Source organism: Amphibalanus amphitrite, unplaced genomic scaffold, assembly GCF_019059575.1.
Source record: "Amphibalanus amphitrite isolate SeventyFive unplaced genomic scaffold, NRLGWU_Aamphi_draft 000876F_arrow, whole genome shotgun sequence".
In the NCBI taxonomy this organism is placed as follows: domain Eukaryota; kingdom Metazoa; phylum Arthropoda; class Thecostraca; order Balanomorpha; family Balanidae; genus Amphibalanus; species Amphibalanus amphitrite.
In genome coordinates, this window is record NW_024882370.1 from 169,121 (window position 1) to 191,532 (window position 22,412).

General features: G+C 49.0%; 1 protein-coding gene and 1 non-coding gene across 4 annotated transcripts; both read left to right on the plus strand.

Moving 5' to 3' along the window:
• The first annotated feature begins 4,623 nt into the window (after positions 1-4,623).
• Positions 4,624-22,380, plus strand: LOC122367528. 3 transcript variants are annotated; one of them, XM_043340712.1, is made up of 13 exons: positions 4,750-4,825; positions 5,601-5,696; positions 10,529-10,699; positions 11,047-11,392; positions 11,803-12,001; positions 12,500-12,698; positions 15,444-15,554; positions 16,462-16,674; positions 19,175-19,301; positions 19,755-19,832; positions 20,389-20,607; positions 21,177-21,286; positions 21,445-22,380. In XM_043340712.1, exons 2-13 carry the CDS (start codon positions 5,658-5,660, stop codon positions 21,679-21,681), a joined length of 2,049 nt encoding a protein of 682 aa, XP_043196647.1. In that variant the 5' UTR covers positions 4,750-4,825; positions 5,601-5,657; the 3' UTR covers positions 21,682-22,380. The 3 variants fall into 3 exon arrangements, with proteins under 3 accessions (XP_043196646.1, XP_043196645.1, XP_043196647.1); XM_043340710.1 differs by lacking the exon at positions 5,601-5,696 and having other exon boundaries at positions 4,636-4,825; XM_043340711.1 differs by lacking the exons at positions 5,601-5,696; positions 19,755-19,832 and having other exon boundaries at positions 4,624-4,825.
• On the plus strand, positions 18,972-19,044 carry Trnav-uac. Its single transcript has one exon. It is a non-coding gene; the product is annotated as a tRNA-Val (tRNA).
• Positions 22,381-22,412: the final 32 nt, after the last annotated feature.

A 22,412-nucleotide genomic window follows, 5' to 3' on the forward strand; every position in this document is an offset into this window, starting at 1 on the left:
CTACTTGATGGATCCAGAAATTCAAACGGTGTTCGAAAGCCCTGTCAAATTTGTCGAAGGAACTCCAATTTCATTGACCTCGGCGTCACCGATGACGTCACAGGTCAGGTCGAAGATAAAATATTTTGCCGTTCACGGGTCTTCTAGGGAATGTACTATAACATCGAGTAAAACATATTTTATCGAAAATCAGCGATACGGCGTCAGTTGCCTCGTACATATGCTGCTATTAGAGGTCACTGATAATACCAGGTCAGGTCAGAGGTCAGGTCACCAAGGGTCAGCAGTCAGCACATGAACCCAATTTTACTAGGGCCGTGCGATGCATGTTTTATGGCCAAGTTTTCATTTCCAACTCAATGGTGTTGGTTATATGACCATCAGGAACGGTTAAGGTCACTTCCTGGTGGAGGTCAAATCAATGTCAGGTCAAAAAAGGTCAAATTTCAAAGTTGATAGTTCTGCATAAAATGGGTATTGGTTTCATGCAGCTCGTCACGGGGAGTCTAATGGTGGCCTTTGTTTTGCGCTACGTGGTCTAGAATTGCTAAAAATTGAGTTTGAAAATTTGACGTCATCATTTTTGAACTTTTTTTTGCTATTTCTTGGCCAAAAAAAGAGATATCAATCTTAACCCGCGCGGGGCTGGGGTCTCCAGCCGAACGCGCGGGGCTGGGGGGGGATAATTTTACCCCCTGTTATCTCCCGAACTAATGGTCCGATTTGGAAAATTCAAACGCCAATCGAAAGATCTCATCACGAACAACTAAAAACATGTACTTAATTTTAAGTTTGAGGTCAAGGTCAAGGTCAGGTCAAGGGTACAAATTGCAAGTTCCTAACTTCCTACAGTATCGGCCTTGCACTGTAGTTGCCGAAGAATGGAGTCATGGACTTAGACTGATCGCCCAAAACGTGTTCTTAGGCTACCAAGACAGTATTCGTTGCATACAATATCATTCAGAGGTCAAGGTCAAGGTCAGGTCAGGTCAGGACAGGTCACCAAAAACAAAATATAGAAAAGGGCATGTGCGACACATGTTTTATGGGTCATTTTACTCATAGAATTGAATAGGCACACTCAATAAGTGATATGGACCACCTCTGGATGAATTTCAGGTCGAGGTCAGGTCAAGGTCAGGTCAAGTGAGGTCAAATTTTGAAGTTGGTTGTTAAGGCCTAAAAAGGTGTCTATCTGATGCAGTTTTTCACGGCAAATCGAATGGTGCTATTTTTGTTTCCGTACGAGGTCTAGAACTTCCAAAAAAGTCATTTTTCAAAATTTTTGTGTGTCGTGACTAGAGGTCGAAATGAATATTAGTCATTAGTCAAAAATTAGTCGACTAACGTTAGTCAAGCACATTTTTAGTCAGTCAAAAGTCAGTCAACCAAAATGTTTGTTAGTCATTAGTCAGTCATTAGTCAATGATTTTGTTGCATATTAGTCGACTAATTTGTCGTGATTCGTGAGGTGACTTAACCCTCGCCCTGACAGGGGAGGGGTCGATGCGACCCCCCCCCCCCCCTGAGTTTTTTTTTGCGATGCGCGCTGAACTATTAGTCGGATCGTGCTGAAATTTTCAATAGCCTCTGGGGTATCCTTAGCACAACTTTTGCTAGACAAAAAAAAATCGGGTCATGTCAGTTCACCGAGCTATGACGTCATAATAAGTACAACCTCCGACCGTTTTTGACAAAATCGTACATACCGTAACTGGACGTGATCTCATCGACACGAACGAAGCTATTCCGTGTGGTTTATGTCAGAATTTGAGTGGACATGATCTTTACATTGTATATTGACCATTCTAAGGTCAACCAAGATGATCTCGCATGTTCACACGCTGACCTCCGTGATATGAGCTGTGTTTAGTGTCCGTAGTGGGGTTTCTTGAGGTCCTGAATCCGAATCTGCGGTTCAATTTCCACCTAAACGCCTTCAAAACTGTTCCTACAAGTGGCAGTGAACTCCCCACTTCCCCAGGTCTCCGGTTGACGGGCGGCCGCTGCTGCTGCCGGTCAGCGAGCATAGCCTTGCGGCTTTTTGGGCCAGGTACCGTGGTACGTGACGTCATTGAAAGCCTTTTTTATCACCATAAAAAGTCATAAAAAGTCAACGATATGTAATTTTGCAGCTGAGGAATACGCTCTTCTGAGGAATACGCTCTTCGAAGTTGCAAGTCTCTATCTTTCATAGACGCACCAATGTTGACTCGATTAGTTGGAAAGCTCTCGATATTCGCAAACGTCCTCGCCAGCGGCGGGCGTGGCCTCCCATGTTCCCGGGGAATACGTCACGCCAGTAATGACTGAAATGCAGTCAACTATTCCTCATTTTGTTGCTAATTCGTTGCGAAACGCGGTCGTGAAAGTTTCATGACGCTATCTTTCATAAATTCGCCAATATTGGCTAAGTAATCTGGAAAATTATAGTTTTTCTACGAAATTTGACCTTTGACCAATGACCTGTCATAACTGGGTCAAATATTGACCCATGGTAAAAATATACCACCAATCGCGAGTACTCGTTGAGACCAATCGACTGGTCTTTGTTGCGAAACGCCACGACGCTTAGTTTCGAAACGCCAGAAGGATCGCATCGACCCCCCCCCCCCCCCCAGCCAGGCCGCGTTACGAAAAATGCCCTGCCAGGGCCGGGCGAGGGTTAACCCGCGCCCCACTGGGGGTCGCCGGCCGAATGCGCCCGGCTGGGGGGATAAATTTTACCCCCCCCCCCCCCCCCCCCTCCTCCCCGCCTGTTATCTCCCTAACCAGGCGTCGTAGCGGCCGACAAGATATCTTGCGGTGGCTTCGCATCGCGTTGGCCATAAAATGATTAGGGAGAAAATTTGGGATCGATTTGTGTTTTTCCGGTGTCGATCGGAATTATTTACGCAGTGCTAACAAATTCCGAAATTTAGTCAAATATTAGTCAAAATCAAGAAAAATGGCGTTAGTCATTCATTAGTCAATCAAGCCTTTTGAGACCAAAGATTAGTCAGTCAAAAGTCAGTCAACCGAAATTGTCATTAGTCATTAGTCAGTCATTAGTCAAGATTTTGGAAAACGTTAGTCATTTCCACCTCTAGTCGTGACGTCATAAAATTTTGAATAACTCCCACATTTTTGAACCGATTCTTCTAAAACTTGGTATGTAGGTGCACATAGACCACTTCTCTGACATATATTCCGTTTTTTTCGATACACTCAAAATTTTGGATTTTATAATTATTTTCCCAAAAAAGTCAGTTTTTTGAAAAAATTGGGGCCAAAATCCAAAATTTTCAAAAAACCGATATAGCCATCTGATAGACAAAGTAGAATTACGTATATCCTTTTTTTGTTACGTCTTGATTCCTTTAAAAATGAAGATGTTAGCGGCGCTTGAACTTTTGCCGTTTTTGAGGCGAAAATGGCGAACATGACGTCACTAAAACGTCAATTTCTCAAAAATTTTCCGACGGATTTCGCTCAAAATTTCAGAGAACGTGTCAAATTGATGTAAGAAAAGGTACTGAAAGTTTGGCGGCGCTGCGCGCCGCCGTTTTTGAGATATTGCAAAAATTCGCGAATCCCCCCAGCCCCGCGCGGGTTAAGTTGGGTATGTAGATAGAACACGTTAGATACTATCATATATATTCCGGTTTTTCCAAAATTCGAAAACTTTTTTGATTTTTTGCTAATATATAAAAAAGTTTTTTTGGTTTTAAGGGGTCAAAACTCAAAAATTTCAAACATCAGAGATAATAGTTTTGTAGCCCTGTCACTTTTACAGCTTTTGTGATCTTATCATTTTTCTGCATCATAAAAGCTTTACATAGGCCTGGAGCTCTTCCCGCGAAACCTTTTTTGGGTCGCAAACGGCAGAACATGACGTCACTCTGACGTCATTTCCGGCCAACCCATCATTGCCGTTGGAAAATTTTTGTCACAATGTGTAAAATTGACGCCCGGGAGGGTACTGGAAGTTTGGTGACGATCGGCACAGCGGTTCTGGAGATATATTGAAAAGTCTGGAGACCGGCAAAAAATACCCCCGCCCCCCCCCCCCCCCACCAGGGCGCGGGTTTTTCTCCTAACCTTAACCCGCTTGACTAAGGCGTGCTACGTGTTTTGCATTGACTCAAGTGAGCTCTAGGCCACCTCTCATCCCAACATGGAGTCGCTGACCCCCCCCCCCTCCCCCCCCCCCCACGCACGACACGGAAAACACAGGCCACGGAAGCGCGGCGCGGGTTAATATCGATGTTAGGGCGAGTTCCCGAAATCGGCGGATCGGCGGATTTCCTAGGAAATCTGCGGAGCCACCCATTTCGTAGACTCCCTCGACATCGACAAATCACCATTGTAAAGCTTCCAGCGATCCTGGAGATAACCCATCACCTTGCTCGAGCATTTTGACAAGCACACCCGATCCAGTGAGCTCTACTCGAGGCCTGGTTACGTGACGGGGCCGCGGCATGGACCCGCCTCACTTATTACCCCGGCAATTACGACCAATCACTGTATCGAGCTCTCGCCGAGCAATAGCCCGTCACCGCGGCAATATGGCATATCGGTGATTGGCTTGGGAAGGGGACGGAGCGCGGCTCTGGCCGGCCGTCCAGCGCCCGGTCTGTCGCGCCGCGCCGCTCGTGGCCTGTGGCGGCCGGCGGCCGGCTCTCCGATGCCGAGCCGAGAGATCGGCGCTGGCGACGGCCGCCGTCCGGACCCGCCGCGCTCAGTGATCAGCAGACGCAGCGGCAGAGCCTCCGACCGGCGTCCGGACCCGCCGCGCTCAGTGACCGGCAGACGCAGCGGCAGAGCCTCCGGCGCCGCGCTCAAGGTGGGAGTCCCGACTGACAGTGGCAAAAAACTCAGCCTCTGCGTTAAGTTCTGAGAAAAAAGCTCAACTACTGATTAAGTACACTTCGCTTATTCTTGGAAATTTCTAGGAATTTGGAAGTTGCTTTGCTCTGCTGTTGATCGAATGTCAAGTAAATTACTCATTAACCGCCACCAGCAGCATATAACTTTCTACTCAATAGTACAATGGTTTGGAACTTTTCCAATTATGTAGGCATATTATACTTATCACCCAATGTCATTGGCATGGAAGTATCTTTAGGCATCGACACCCAGTGCGGCACGTTAGCTCGTTTTTCATTCATTTCTAGGTGACACAAATTGCAGCGAAGTTCGAAGCGATGTCGGTCGATTTTCTCGGCCGGGATGGATGGCTGTAGAAAACCGATAGGTCCGGCGAGGGTTAGGTAAACGGTGTTTTCGCTTCCACGCAAACCTGCGCAATCATTGCAATAGCTCTGAAACTGATATTGCGAATGACATGAAGCTTAACTTCAATTTTCCTGCATAACTTCTACCTTGTAGGCGCGTCGCTTTCTTAGATTTTTGGAACAAGTTTGAGTAGTTTCTCATCTTGTCACACAACTGTACATACTGACACCATGAGTCATCCTCGCATAGAAAATATAAGCATTCCATTCTTAGTATGTTTTATCAAAGATGCAAACAGGCAATAAAAAAGGCTCATCAATCAGCCGGCGCTGAATGATAATCTGTTCGCCGTCAGAGCTTATTTGGTGGTTGCATCTTTTCAGGTTTCCTTTTGCGCGCGTCCACTTCCGTAGCCGCGCGACGCCCGTAGGCTCAGCCCAATGCCTCCACCGGTCAACGTTCAGACCAGAGGAGCAAAAGTAAATATATCTGTGTGAATAAGCATCTCTAAAGTAGTTGAAAGTCACACATATGGTGCCTAATCTGCATGGACAGGTATTCACACACATACACGGCATTCCACTCTTGTGAAAATTGATCTCTGTTGCATGGCACTGACCGTATTTTGGTAAAGCTTGTTGCCTGATTATTAGTAGTTGCATCTAGATGAATAGGTATGCATAATTTACAAACCGATTCATTGAGCATTTGTTTACCGACAGTACGTGATCCTCGGCCGAGGAGCATATAGAGAATGGCGACGAGGACTGAGTCATCGGATTCGGATCGATGTCCATCGCCAATGTGTAAACTGTAATTAGGCACAACACCTCTTCCTGCGACCCTTCATGTTATTGTGGGCAAATCACAGAGCATGACGGCACTCCTTCGTGATGACCGGCCGGTGCGGCAATCAACATCCCAGAGTTATTTCTTAGTCTGCGACTCTGCATGCGAAGCATTGATATGGAAGGAGACCGCACTACGCGTCTCGCTACGATATGGACACCGCTTTTATTCACCACCTGTGACCCCCACCTGTGACCTCCTGTGTCCCTTGGTTAGCTCAGGTCATCAAAGGTCCCCAGCAGTTTTTTTTTTTTTGGCAATAGTTTTGATTTAGAAACATGGTAGAGCGAGGATAACTGTGTTCAGGTCGATGATACAGATCCACTGTCAATTAACCCGTGCCCTGCTGGGGGGTGTTTGAACACCCCCTTGCCGTTTTTCGCAGATATCTCAAAAACGGCGGCGCTCCGCGCTGCCGTTTTTTGGCACACCTGTTCATGCATCTTTTCTTCACATGTTGTGAAAATTTCAGACCCAATGCTCTCAAGGTCAGGTTGTGGCGAGCTCGTACTTCCTTTTATTAGAGGTCTTTGTTCCTATTTTATCACGCCTTATTTGATTCATGTTTATTTCCTTTTATTGTTGCTGCGATCGTGAAAAACAATAGTTTTTTTTTTTTGCTCAGAAAACCGAGTCAACGTCGATGTTAGAAATTGTTTTTAGTTCAGTGTGTGCGGCCTACTTTCAAACTGTATTGTTCTTTATTTCCGTCTCAATATAATTATATCATTTTTATCTTTTTGTCTCGGACGCCACAAGGTCACCAGGTCACGTCAACTGACCTTACCTCAGAAAAAGTTGCAATCCTCGTCATAACTACACCGACTGAACGATCGCCTTAAAACTTTCAGCGATTGATAAGGGTAACAGTATGTACAAAATTTATTTCTCGGAATTTTAATATGGGGGACCTAAGGTCAGGTCAATTTTGCGACCTCTCCATTAGGTATAACCCAGCCAGCCATCCCAAATGGGGCCCACATGGGCTGGAAGTGGGGAATCTGGGCGAATGTGGCCTGGGCCACATCTGTGTATGTCATGGGCGTCCAACTGGCTCCCAGATGTGCTAAATGGGCTAACTTTACGTGCTGGTGCTGGACTTGGTCAGCGCCTCCACTGTGCCGCTACCCTGCCTGATCTGTGCCGCTACCCTGCCAGACTCCTGATCTGGCAGCCGCCTGGGCATACCCCTGCCCGCGTCCCTGCGAGGTCGCTGATACTGTGTCGCCGGCGTTCGTTGTGTGGTGGGGCATATAACTCTGATTCCTTTTCTGGTATCAAAATAATACCAGTATAGCGCCTCTTGGGGCGACTAACGGAGCGAGCGAGGGGGTGAGTCTTGCACGTGCGAAATTTCGAGGGGGTACCTCCAACTGACTTGTGCACGGCAACCTACTGACCGGTTTCTAGCGATGTGCCAAATTTGAGCACAATCGGCCCAGCCGTTCTCGAGATCTGGGAGCGGCACCCTGCACGTGCGCACGTGCAAAATGGGTCCCAACTGACTTGTGCACGGCACCCTACTAGCTGGTCCCTAACCGTGTACCAAATTTGACCGCCATCGGTCCAGCCGTTCTCGAGATCTGGAAACGACCCCTGCACGTGCGCACGTGCAGCAGCACGCCAATTCTGGCACATGGATATGCAGTGCCTAGTGGGTGCCTACCTACATGCCAACTTTCAGCGCAATCGGCCAAGTAGTTACCGAGATATTGCAACAATTACAAAAGTGACACCTCTTCGTTTTGCACGTGGCACGTGCATAAGGGGTCACCCACATGCATCGGGAATAGTCCAATACTTGGTAGAAGGAATGAAGCTACCCTACAAAAATTACCGCATGTAAATCGGTCAAGTGGTTGCTGAGATATAAGCCTCGCAAAAGCGTCCGCACGGCCGGCCGGCCGGCCGGCCGGCCGGCCGGCCGGCCGCTCATACTCAGAAATTTCCGTTAATCTAAGGAAAGACTCCGCTCGCTTCGCTCGCTCCGTAATTAACAGGGTCTTGTAGGCAATTGATAAGGCTTTGATTTTTAATTATAAAATCAAATTGAAGTGACCTTGAAAGACAGAGTCAAGACATGCTTGCTTGCGTACACTTTCTGAAATGAATGATTGCTGATTAGTGGTATCCCAAACTCTGCGAGAATGGAAATGCATAGTCATCGTAGTCAAGCATTCAAGTTCCATAGTAAAAGTGTCTCAGACAAACAGTATTTTTCGGTGAATTTTGAGCCGTGTGGAAATGCATCATGAAGTAAATTCAACGAAAACATTATCACGCAACAATATCTTCACGTCTTTTTATCTTCACTATACGAAAGAACATACATTTTTGAGTATGTATGTATGGGGAATATCTATTTAATCCAATGACAAATATGGCAGTTAGAGGCCTGCTAAGAGTAACATGTCGCCGGCTGAGGCGGGATCGGCCGACGCGGGAAACGCAGCAATCACAATTTGGGTTTACACGTTCATATTTCAATTGTTTACCAACCGATTTTCAAAATTCTATCACCATAAGATTGCCTGTACATTTCTTAGTCTTCTCACAAAATTTGACGTGAATCGAACGTAATCAGCGGTAAGGAGCGTGATGTAAAGACGGAACCGTTCCGTTCCGTCCCGGCACAGTCTACAATTCAGGCGGCACGTAGCGGTCGGCGCCGGCTGCCGAGTCGCCGCGTCGCCGCGGCGACAGGATGTTCACTTTACACCGCTATTACTAGAACAGTTGTGAACCGATTTTCTTATTGCTTGCACGATGAGATGTGCAAATCAATTCTGGACAGGCAGCCATAATTAATTTCGCATTAACATTATGAGCTATGGGCGAATAACAGGAGGGGTGGGGCGAAATTCGCTCTTCCCCCTCCACTGCGCGTGCTAACATACGTTTGCATACATATGTGCCATTTTCTTCAAAACTTATGAATGGCCCACTCTAATTTTTTCACAGGTTGTTAAGAATATGGTAGGCAATAAAATATGTGAAAATGAGCCAAATCGAAGGTGGCGTGTTTTTTGCTATTTCAATTTTTGTGCTTGAGAACAGAGTTAAGCAAATTTCAAGGTCATATATTTAACCCTCGCCGGCCGAGGGGGGGGCGGGTGCCGCCCCCCCATAGGGTTTTTTCGCAATAGCTCCGAACACGCTGGCGATAGAGAGCTGAAACTTGGCATACCTGACCTTTGATTCAAGCCGGATCTTTTGACACCAAGCGCATTTTTGGGTCAGGTCAGGTCACTGACCTATGACGTCATAAGTGAACCTCTGCACGGTCTTCAGATGTCGCAACTTCGCAACGCCCTCACTGCCAGAGGAGATATCACAGGGAAATGAAACTTGCAGGATCTAGTATCCATTATGAGTCTCACAACTTGTATATCTCGGATTTTTCCTAAAGGTCATATGAGGTCAGGTCATTTTCGTGACCTCACCATTATAAGTCAATGGGGAAAAATGAAAAGTGCTATTCTGGTGCCGGGAACGATCTTCAACTATCTCAAGCACACAGAATCGCGATTTGATGCACTCCTTGCAAGGTTAGATGCGTCACTTTTGCAATGTTGACCTTGCGTGACGTCATTTATAGGTGGACTATTTCTTCTAATGTTTACAGCCCCTGAGCATAACCATTGCAAAGGTCACTGTGGTCGGTTGAAACGGCCTGTGTCCTGTTTCAACTGACCCTCAGAGAAGCGTTTCAATTGACCCCATCCGCTCCCGCCATTTCGCACGCGCCGTAAAGCACATGTCAAATGAGCTGGAGGGACGGCATCATGCTGAATGAGATGCCAAATAAAGTGACATTCCGGAGCCAGGAGCTTTTCTTTCAGCAAACAAAGATATATGAGATATCACAAAATATTCACAAAAACGATTTCTCCCAAACGCCCGTCAAAAACACAAAAACAAGTGCCAAATCAAAATTACCGTCCATTTGCCGCCAAAACGCCGTTGACAAAGGAAGTGGTCGAGCGCGCATGCGCAGTGGTGTCGGCAACGCTATCTGTTGCATACTGTTGAAATTAAAGCCATGTTTCATCAGTTTTGAACGAGTTTATGACGAGAGACTCCCAGTGCGAGGTTTTAAACTTCATACTACTGAAAACCCATTTGAAGGTATTTGACGTGACCTTGACCCGACCAGTGACCTCAAAATTCAACTTTCAAATGCTCATATGAAGCGTCTCGTCGCGTTCTGTCGTTTGTCGCCTCGTGCGTTTCACTGCGCCTATTGGTTCTCAAGTTATCGGCTGGGAGCGTTTATCAGCCCCCCCCCCCCCCCCAGTAAACGGTGGGTGGTGGAATATCCTAGTAACTGCCGAGTTAGAGGGAGAGGCAGAAAACTGTGAATCCCGTCTCAAATAACCGCACCTTACGGTATTTGTGTTTCCAGCCGTATCAGCCGCGGCCTGGCTGGCTGACCTGGTGTCGCGCCGCCCGCTGCCCGCAGGTGAAGGGATGCTGCGGCCTGGACCCGACCACCGGCCGCGGCAAGCAGATCCACCTGGCTCAGATGCTCTGCCTGCCCTTCATCCCCATCATGGCGCTCATCATCCAGAACGCAGCCAACATGATCAGTGTGCTGCAGTACCAGTACGAGATGCAGGAGACCATCAGCCAGGTCGGGACCGGACGGGTGTCGGCCAACACCCGTCCCCGGCGACGGAATAGAGCCACCAACGGCCTACCCTAGCTGCAGTGGTCACTGATCAGGCGTATACATTGTCTACAGCCAGCGGTGACATAGTTCACCGGATGCCATTGATTGTCAAGTGCTTTGATGAATTCTGAAGCTGTGACGTTTTGACGTTCAACAGCTGAAAGCTGAAGCTGATAAAAAAACAGTGTTACAACAAATGTGCTGTCTGCTCTTGTATTGCTGCTGATATTGTAGAAAATCACATCGATTATCTGTACATATGTATAGCAAACATGACTAACATAGCACCTTCGTGTGTGTGCTCGCAGGTTCAAATCAGCACCGGTTTAGGCAACGTAACTGAGGCACTGCAGTCGGAGCGAGCCGAGATCGCTTTCTTCCTCTTCACCAACGGCTCTGTGATCCGGAGAAACCTTTCCGAGCACTTTCAGTACACCAATCAGCTGCTCGACGACCTCAAGTGGCCAAAATTTCGCATCGGAGACCAGCTCTTCCAAAACAAAATCCTTTTTCGCATTCGACTGGACGATTTCAGGGATAAGATAACTCGTTTTGATACGCCTTCGATTGACGCCGGCATCCAATTCTACAACCGAGCTAACTACATTTTCCTCGACCAACTTACCAGGGAGATCAAAGAGAAGGATGCATCAGGTAAACAAAGCCCGGGACACAAGAAACTTCCGTTATCTACACTTTTTAGAATTACTGATTTCTGACGGCAGCTAGAGTTGGACAGAGGGCAGATAGGCAAGAAAACATGAACTGTGACAAAGGGTCATTTGATTCCTAGGCGGGCTGCAGTAGCGGCGGAACACCTTCAATTAAGGGGGGGGGGGCACTGCTGACTTTTGGTCCCATTCTTTCCATGCAACGCCAATAGGGCTAATGTTAAAGTGCCAAAATCAAAGGGGGGCACGGTGCCCCGGTGCCCTCCCCGTTCCGCCGCCTATGGCGGGCTGAGCGCTAAAACATCCATTCATGTGAGTGATTACTTAGGATTCTTTAGCTTGCAGTCCAGTGGGACCTGATTTGTCACTTGACGCACACACGCTCGCCTTCAGGAGTTTGGCGACCACTGCTGGCTTACAAGAACCTGATTCGCGCCATAGAACACCTGGGCATCAGCATGGTGTTTGGCGAGGAGTACTTCGGCCGGGGTGACCTCGACCACAACAGCTACCTCAGCTTCGTCACCAACGACGCCCTCGGTCAGGACTTTCTCAACGCCAGCAAGAGCTTCGCCTACTGGATCAAGGACAGGTGGGACCGGACGCCGCCGGGAAGGTGGTCATTGGCCGTTTTCACGACGGCCATCTGGGGCATATTTGATGTAGATTATTAATTATGTGCACATTTGGTGATGATTTGGTTCAACTCAGCTTCAGTGTGTTTCTTAGTAGCTGTCAGCTAGGGTTGCACTGATTGTTTATATACTTGCCTTGTCATATCATCAGACATTGTCATCGAGTAAAACCGTGAAATAAATTCATTATATGAAGATATTTGTTATCAAAGAGATTAGGTGCAGATTAAGTGAGAATGAGGTGCATTCGCCAGATAGCCCGTCGTGAAAACGGCTATTACGCGCGGAGTGTCCGGCCTCTTGGATTCTTATTTTACGTGAGGGTAATCAGACACGTGTGTTTAAATAGTAAGAGCTGTCCTTTTTTAACAAGGCAAGTAGCTGTCTGTTAGCTATGCTGTTGGTCGGTGAGTGAGACGCGGTAACTGACTGACTGAGCCGGCCGCGGCCGTCAGGTACCAGCTGCTGCAGTACGACTACCCGTGGTACTCCAACATCACACGGCGCAGGAAGGAGATCGTCACCCGAGTCAAAATCGAGCCCGACTTTGAAAAAGCCACCGAGTACTTCTACGCCATGCTCGGCTATCTGGATTCCTTACAGAAGATACAGTATGAAATCAGGGGGAAAATTGAGAAGACCATTCTTTCCGAAGTAAGTTAAGAAGTTCCTAATATTATAAGATACCCTTCTCAAGCATATTTTTCACTGGACTTAACAAGCATATCTTCAGTGACAGTGATGGACGGCTAGATAGTTTACATCTGAGTGAATCAACCTCGATGATATTGTTTTTACTCTTTTTTTCTCGATTTAGACTAGATATGTCAATCGGATACCAACTTTTTGATATAGGTACCGATACCAAACCGATTACCAACTTGGTATTTGGTATTTAAATCCTTATGTGTTTGGTATTTTGTTGGTATCATGAACCCTCACTAATGTATAAAAGGCTGAGAAGTTGGTAAGAAGTTGGTAGGGTAGCCTGGGGCAAGACGCCCCAGATAATTTATTTTGCTACATAAATTTTGTCCCACATCACCTGAAAGGCCAAATTTGTGCTCAATGCGTTCTTTGGACATTTTACTTTAAATTGCACGCCTCAAATTGATTCACTTATGATCGGACTCCAAGCTAGGAACTGAAGTGATTTGTGAAGCAACTGCAAATGGGGCATTTTGCCCCAACCCCAGGGCAAAACGCCCCACGGCCTGGGGCAAGTAGCCCCATACCTTAGATTAAAGATTTAACATGGTAGTTGGCTAAATCTTATGTGAGAGGTCCGTTAGACCTCTGGAGGCACGGCACTGAAGTTAGCACATTCCATCCTGTCAGGTGCTCAGCATATGACACTGTTGTATGAGAAGGTTTTTCACCTACCTCATAAGACCAAATAATAAATTATTGCAATGCAAATGTTAACAAAATACTTCCTTTGCCATTCAGTTGCTGAGAAAAATACACATAAAGGCACAGAAACTTACTGTTCGCCAGCTACCGAACATTAGAAAGTGGGTAGCCCCAACAACACAAGAGGTAAAACGCCCCAGGGGCTTTTTGCCCCGCGACCTACTGGGGCGTTTTACCCCATCACGTAGTTCGGTCAGAGAACAACGCCTTGCACTCCAGTAAGACATAATTTAACACGAACCAACCCGGCATGATAAGCGTTAGACAATAGTTGTTCAAAATACATAAAAGTCGTTAACCTAATGTGGACCATAAAAGAACGCCATGATTCATAATCTGACAACAAAACATAAAAATCACTCAAAAAACACATTTTTTGCTATATCTCCCGAAAGAGTCATCACAATTTATTTACAGTCTGCTCATATAATGATCATATAGTGCACGTTTTATAGAAGAGATGATGTTTCCCCAGAACCCTGCCAGTTCCGAGAAACATCGGTGAGGCGTTTTACCTCGGCGGGGCGACTTGCCCCGGTCTACCCTATTTCCCTCATTTTTCCAAGTTGGTTTGGTTTCGCTATTTCTCCATGGTTTTGGTTGGTAGGTATTTGGTTTGGTTCCTATCGGTATTCCGATTTTCCGTAACTGACATCACTAATTTAGGCGTGTCATGGAAGCGTAATGATTGTCGACATTTGACCTGAAAATCGGTAAAATTTGGCCTTCAGTGACTTCTGGTGACCTGACCCTTGAAACGACAAAAATGACCTATATAATTTCGTCATTATTTTGACGCTTTTTCGAACGCCGCCTTCCCCGTATCGCTACGTAGCCCAGGACCCGAGTTAAAAGGGGGTGTTCAAACCCCCCCCCCCTGCAAAAAGGCGTGGAAACCCAGGACCCCCAGCGGTGCGCGGGTTGAACGTTTAAAACCACACGGACTGTAAACGCGCGAATAATGTGAGTCGACATACGCCGGATCGCGATTACGGCCAAACATGGTCGGGAAAAGTAGGTCACAGGTTAAAAGTCATGTCAGGATCATGAAATTTCAGAGTAGGTGTAAGATTGATTAACTCGAGGATACCAGAGTTTCGTCGTGATCGGCCGGATTTTGCGCGAAATATTCGGGAAAAACCGAGGGGGGGGGGAAATTCGACGCCCCTCCCCCACATAAGTGCGAGGATTAATTTAAGTTTTTTTTTTAAAGGGACCCTCCCACCTTCAAAAAAGTTAATGAATTGGCATGAAAGTGATGTCGCTCGGTTCAGAAAGAGCAAAAACGCATATCTACCAAATTTCATCGAAAAATATTCACCGGTTTTCAAGATATTAGACTTATACTTTTGTTTACTTTTTGGGATCTCCGCTGTTCCTAGCGACTTTATTTGAAAGTGCGGCATTTGTTGCGCGCAAAGCAGCATATACCACCGCGTGCTACAAAACGTTTTAGTCAAACATTTAACGGACGTTCGAAAGCCTGATGACGTCATCAGATTCCCGTAATGGTTAAGAGATAGGGACCACGCTGGTCCCACCCTGCAAGTAAAGGGAAGAAATTTCTTGAACACCATAAAGCTGCGGGGGTTGCGACCAGGATAAATGGTGGTTTCTGAGCCTGGCCGCAAACTTGGCTATCTCAACTCAAAACTAATGTTAAGGTGGGAGGGTCCCTTTAAGAATCTAAGAGACGTCGCTCCACTTTTCCGGGATCGCGTTAAATTTATGTATGACAAGGTACTGACAAGTGACAAGTTGAAGTAGCTGTCTAAAACGCTCAGGAAATATTAGCAAAAACGAGACAGGCAGATTCTGACCCCTTCCCCTCCCCCCCCCCACACACACACAGCGGGGCGCGGGTTAACTATTGAAATGTAGTTCCAAACGTCAACTGGGTGTCAGATGCTGCCGAGTGTCGCAGCGGGCCCACGCTGCAGATGGCTGGGCGGCTGGTCACGGCGGCTGCCGGTGCGCTGTCGGCAGGTGCGCGCCTCCAACAGTCACGTGGTGATCGGCATCATCCTGCTGGTGGTGGTGCTCATCATCTCGCCGGTCATTATCATCCTGGTCAGGAAGGTGACGCGCACACTGCAGGTCAGCTCACGTCCCCTCAGCTGGCTGGGGTACGGCTTAGGCTGACTATCGCTCTGTTTTTGATGCAGTTGAGTAGGCACAACCAATTAGCCGTTTCCACGACAGGTTATCCAGGAAATGCCCCAGATTTGACCAAACTTGCACCAAATGCGACCAAATTTATGCCAGATCACGCTTTTATAGGCCGCCCCACACTGGACCTGGCATGCGGGTTGCGAGTTTGCGGGTTTTGAGTTTGCGGGCATAATACTAATTCATAGAGTGATTAGACCGTTCCCTTAAGGCAACTTTATGAATGCAATGAAGCCGGTACACCTTCAGAAAATTACATATAGTCGCAATACCAGCGCAACGAACCAAAATTCGACTCCAACGAAAAACCCGCAAACCTCGCAGACCTCGCAGTGAGGAAAATCGAAAGTTGACTCAAAATCAACTTTTGGAATGCGATGCAAGGTCGCTCGCAAGCTAAAAACATGCAGACTCGCTTATTAGATGGTAGTGTGGGTCACTCAGCTTAGATTGTATCTTTTGATTTTGAATAAACCCGAAAACCCAAAAACTCGCAACCCGCATGCGAGTTCCAGTGTGGGGCGGCCTTATGACGGGAAAACGCGCCTCTTCCTACGAACTGGATCAACATAAGAAGCACGTCTATTTATTTCGAAATGTTACGGCATTTGCATTGAAGTTGCATTACGTTTTCATAGGTCAAGTAATAATAGTTACGTCAAGTCCTCTCCCATTGAGCGCATTCTTCACCTCGAGGCTGGCTACAGCCAAGTTACGGCCTCAGACCTCAGTTCAGAGACACTTGGTGGCCAGCGAGATGGTCCAGCTCACGTTCACCCGGTGCACAGTTTCTCAGACAGCTATATGACCTATGACAAATACGCCACCCTTGCAGGCCTTCACTGAAACGTTACAGTACAAAACGTACGAGCTGCGCTACGAGAAGAAGCGTTCGGACATGCTGCTGTACCAGATGCTGCCGCCCACGGTGGCGCAGCAGCTGAAGCAGCGGAAACAGGTGTCCGCCGAGACGTACCAGTCGGTCACCATCTACTTCTCGGACATTGTCGGCTTCACCGAGCTGGCCTCCGAGAGCACCCCGATGCAGGTTCGCCCCCCCCCCCCCCCCACCTCGTCCCCAAGTCATTGGTCAACCTTCCAGGTCAGGTCCATGGTCCAAAAGTCGGGAAAATCAGGACCCGCTAGAACTCCGTATCGTGTGATTGTCATGGAGCTTTTCGGAGTGCTGATTACCTTGGATGTTATTTTTTTTTATCAAAAATGATGTAGGCATTTATGCATTTGGGGAAGGTCAGGTCGGGTCGGGTCAGATCAGGTCAGGTCAACCAGTAGGAGAAGGTGGGGGAAGACGGACCAGTTAAGGTTTTGAAGCCACATATCTTGCTACCCTGCTCTCCAACCTCATATTATTTATAGTCTCCGGAATGGTGATTCATTCCTCTTTTGGTATGTGCAGAGGCTGGATTTTCAATTCAAGAAATGTAGGTGGTGGTTGCTTTAACCCGCGCCCCGTAGGACTACCGGCGGACCCTACCACCCGTAGGGGGGGGGGGGGCGTTTCGACCCCCCCCCCTAAGATCTTGGAAATTTACCGGCCGATTTTCAAAACTCAAACGGCGTTCGATAGCCCCACCGGGGAACTACCTTGTGACCAAATTTCATTGATCTAGGTCAAACCGATGACGTCACAGGTCAGGTCAAAGGTCAGATTTTCACCGTTCACAGGCATTTCAAGAAATGTGTTGTGAAATCGAATAAATTGGTAATTTATTGAAAACGATCGATGGTACATTGTTCGTCAAACACATACTTCGCTAACTGAGGTCACTGATACCAGGTCAGGTCACAGAGGCCAAGTCACTGGGGGTCACAATATGAAAGTGTCGTGTGATACCTACATGTTTTATGGTCCATTTTACATGACATATGCGATTATGTGGGTCAGGCAGCCTTTGGGGTCAGTTAAGATTATGTTCCGGTGAAGGTCAGGCCAAGGTCAGGTCAAATTCGGTCAAATTTCAAAGTTGATATTTTTGCATAAAATGGGTATTCATTCGATGCAGCTCGTCATGGGGAGTCCAATGGTGGTCTTTGTTTTGCCCTACGTGGTCTAGAATTGCCATAAATTGAGTTTGAAAATTTGACGTGATCATTTTTGAACAGTTTTTTCGCTATAACTTGGCCAAAAAAAAGGAGATATCGATCTGAAATTTGGTATGTAGATAGAAGAAGGTAGGTACTATCACATATATTCCGGTTTTTCGAAACTCCAAAAACTTTTAGATTTTTGGCTAATATATCTAAAAAATTGCATTTTTTATTTTTGCAAAAATTGCATTTTGACTTCGCAACGCCCTCACTGCCAGAGGAGCTTTCACAGGGAGATGAAACTTGCAGGATCTAGTATCCATTACGAGTCTCACAACTTGTATATCTCGGATTTTTCCTTCAGGTCATATGAGGTCAGGTCCTTTCCGTGACCTCACCATTAGGTATCAGTCAATGGGGAAAAATGAAAACTGCTATTCTGGCGTCGGGAACGATCTCCGACTATCTCAAGCACACAGAATCGTGATTTGATGCACTCCTTGCAAGGTTAGATGCGTCACTTTTGCAATGTTGACCTTGCGTGACGTCATATGTGACGTCATCAAGGTTATGTTCGTTTTTCGTCAATAACTCCCGATCAAATTGGGCTAGCGAGTCGGAAAGGCACCAATGGACTCAGGAAGACCTGCCGAATCGAATGATATGCGACATGACCTCTTTCGACCAGCTTCGTGACCTGGGGGCGCTGACCTGACCGTGACCTGAGGTCAACACCTTAAGTTGACCTGACCCAAACAAAAAGTACGTATATCATTCGACGCGCCTGAGCGAGGCGAACACGATGCTGCTAAAATCGCGGCTCTGAGGCCGTTTTTTTGCGAAGTTATTCACAAAAACTGAACCGTAGGTACCTTGGGGCACTTGACCTGACCTCAGAGATCACCGGTCGACCAAGGACCTTAAAATCGGGTACCAATTTCTGCGTCTCTTAACGGCGCACACGCTCCTTTTTTCCGCGACGCGCTAGCTCCACCAGGGGCGAAACGGCGAGGGGGGTCGTACCCCCCCCCCCCTCGGCCGTCGCGTATGTAGAAAACCAATAGGTCCGGCGAGGGTTAAATGTGGCTGGCCGATGACGTCACTTGTTCGCGAACACAACTTTCCGTTAACACATTGTTAATGTTCCTTCAGTTGAAAAATTAAGCCGACACCAAACCCTGCTCATTTTCATTGCGAACGGCGAAGGGGACTGCAGTTCCCCTTTCCCTCCCCATCACGGTACACCCTTTGTACGCATTAAAGTCCTAAAAGTGTTAGGACACCATCACCGACACAGCTCGCGTTGTGTAGTGGTTATCACATCTGCTTTACACGCAGAAGGTCCTCGGTTCGAACCCGAGCGCGAGCACGTTTTCTTCATTGACCGGGAGGTCAACTGACTCCTCAGCAAATATCGTTCTTCATTGTAGTGGTAGCCCCCCCCCCCCCCCCAGGTGAATTCACCGACTCATCCAACTCACATGACAAACTGTTTTCAGGTTATATCTTTACTAAACGCCTTGTACAAGATGTTTGACTCCCGCATAGAATTATACGACGTTTACAAGATAGAAACTATCGGCGACGCCTATATGGTAGCCTCTGGCGTACCTCAACGAACACAAGGTGAGCCTCTTTGTAGATATAATTCAACTCTCTGACTGTGAAGGACTTATGAAAATTTCATTCCTCCTAGAAAGTAGGCATAGTCGTGTTAAATTACGAATCGCGTCGGTATGCAATACCTACGTAATACCAAACTATGGCCAAAGTACGTTCCCAGAACAAATTACGACTCATGTCGCTATCGGGTGAGCTAAGAGCGTAAGAAAATAGGCTGAAAACAAATCATCATAACCTTCACTACATAGAATCGCCATTTTGATGCACCTTGGACAGAAGGATCCCAGTGATCGTACGCTGTGTATGCTCCTTGCCCTCCCGTCCAACATTTCATATAGATGACGCCACTATAGAGCAAACCAGGCATCCTAGCGTTATAGGTGACGCCACGAGCGCGTCAGCCGCCCGTGGCCGATTGAGCGATGTTGGCTGACGCGCCGGTCTGCGCTCCCTCAGAGCTGCGCTGTGACGACAGTCTGGAGCGTCTCATTTTCACCACGCCCTGCTACAAAATCATGGGCCACCACCGACTCGGTAGGAGCCGCCCGGTTGCGTTGTCGAAGCGTCGCTCAATCGGCTCTGGTTCCGGCGCGTTTCCACAACGCAATCCAGCTCGCCCTCGCGAGCCCGCGCAGACATGCGTCTCATTCCCGTCATATGAACCATAGCCGACAAATGAAACAAATCCAATGCCACAACTCTTGATTTACCCTAAAACAATAAATTCAGCCTCATAACATTGTCGCTTGTCGTGAATGTGGCGCATGTCTGCGAGCACGACTAGTTTTTTTAAGTTTTAAGATAGGAAAGTTGTCTAAGAGGCAATTTCTAATAATTACAGCACTTTCCGCACATGTGAGAATTGCACTCTGCAGTAAGCCCTGCCAAACTCCGACAATCTTTTTTGGTTAGAACTAAGCTTGATGCCAACGTCGTGGCAGCAACCCTCTCCACTACACCGTACGTCATTAAGCTTTTCAGGGAGAGCTGGCGTAAAAAATCACTTTATCATCGTGACAAGCATGCTCCCGCCTCCTGTGGAGCCGTGCCGGCCTAACCCCCCCCCCCCCCTCGTCCGCCCGACCTGCAGGCAAGGACCACGCTGCCGAGGTGGCCTCCATGGCGCTGGACCTGCTGCACGCCACTGAGAACTTTGTCGTGCCGCACATGCCCGGCGAGCGGCTGCAGATCCGCATCGGCATCCACACGGGGCCCGTGGTGGCCGGCGTGGTGGGCACCAAGATGCCGCGCTACACACTCTTCGGCGAGACGGTCAACGTGGCCAGCAAAATGGAGGCCACCGGCCAGCGTAAGCGGACGGGCGGGGCCGGGTCCAGAGGCCGGCTGGGGGAGGGGGAGCGGGTCCAGAGGCCGGCTGGGGGAGGGGACCGGGTCCAGAGGCCGGCTGGGGGAGGGACCGGGTCCAGAGGCCGGCTGGGGGCGGGACCGGGTCCAGAGGCCGGCTGGGGGAGGGACCGGGTCCAGAGGCCGGCTGGGGGAGGGGGACCGGGTCCAGAGGCCGGCTGGGGGAGGGGGACCGGGTCCAGTGGCCGGCTGGGGAAAGGGGAGCGGGTTCGGCGGACGGGCCGGGTCGGGTCAAGCGGCCGGCTGGGGGAGGGGGAGCGGGCTCGGCGGACGGGCGGGTGCGGGTGCAGAGGCCGGCTGGGGGAGGGAGTGGGTTCGGCGGACGGGCGGGACCGGGTCCAGAGGCCGACCGACCGACCGGGGCGGGTGGACCTGGTCAGCTTATGTAAATTATGCAACCAGCTAATTATGGAGCACAATTGGAACACCGCGCAAAGCTCCGGCCTGTGTCACTCTGCGAATGTAACTTACACTGCCCCCCCCGTCCCCCTGCCGCTGATCGGCGAGCCGCAGCGTTCAAGATCCACATCACGGCGGCGACTAAAGAGGCGCTGGACCGGGCCGGCGGCTTCATCGTGAAACTGCGCGGCGAGATGGAGATCCGGGTCAAAATGGCCGACTGGGTAAGAACCGTGACAAACGGGGCTGGGTGAGAGCCGTGACACTCGGGTCCGGGGACTGGGTGGGAGCCGTGGCTGTGGTGGTCCAGAGACCCACCACGATACTGCAGAGCGCCACCCCGGCCCGCCGAGCCGTGCCTCACATGCCCCCGCTGCTCCAGGGTCGCGCCGGCTCGCAGACTGGAGCCATGGAGACGTTCTGGCTGATCGGAAAACACGGCCGCCTGCCGGAGCGCCGCGTGGACTCGGAGCGCGAGGACGTCATCGACCTGATGGCCGAGAACCCGCACACGGACGCGCTGCGACGCGAGCGCCAGAAGAAGAAGGAGCAGGACAGCCACAAGCAGAGCGCGTTCGCCCGCGCCCTGGAGAGCCTCAGGAGCCGCCTCACCGGCTGACCTCACGGGTACTATGGGCTGACACAGCCGCCCTTCCAGCCGGAAATATAGCGGGAAAACGATATTGTACAAAGACCAGCAGGGGAGTGATGGCCCCGTAATAAGTCCGTGGCTCTGTGTTGATTGTGATAGTGCATTGTTACTCTCTTGGTGGTAACAGAATATGAAGGCAGCCGTGTCTTCGAGAGCTCACCTAGGATAGATGTGCTTTTTCTTGTTGCTATGGCAATTACTGAAGGACTTGGACGCCAAGCGATTCGGCAGCAGACGTTTGCGCCGTGCGAGCATCTTATGGGTGTGAGTGTGTTGTAACGAGACACCGGGCAACGGACGGCGACCCTGACCCGCTCCCACCCACGTCGACGCACGGGGACACGGGCCCCTGTCGACGCCGCAGCAGTCACCGTAAGGCAGGCACCACAGTACAAACTGTGCGTGCGCTGGGTGTGACGTAGGTACGTCCGTGGTAAAATGTCCGCCCGCGTCAGTGTTCTATGTGCGCCCGTCGCTGGGATGTCGTGCGCAGTGCGCGCTCAGAGGGACCAAGGATGTCAAATGTGTGTGTGTGTTTCACCCGACTAGTGTAAGTCTCGTGTACGGGCTCCGTGCGGCGCGTCTGGGGAACTTCGGTCACACAGCGGCGCAATGTGTGACCCAAGTCCCCCAGGGTGTTCGCGAATATACTCTGTATCGGAAACAGACCCGCCTTTCACACCACCCGGGAGGGTCGG

Coding starts and splice junctions, on each gene's coding strand:
- LOC122367528 (XM_043340710.1), top strand. CDS start 4,667: ATGCCGAGCCGAGAGATCGGCGCTGGCGACGGCCGCCGTCCGGACCCG. Junction 12,699..15,443: donor AGAAGACCATTCTTTCCGAA/GTAAGTTAAGAA, acceptor CGCTGTCGGCAG/GTGCGCGCCTCCAACAGTCA. Junction 20,608..21,176: donor AATGGAGGCCACCGGCCAGC/GTAAGCGGACGG, acceptor GGCGAGCCGCAG/CGTTCAAGATCCACATCACG.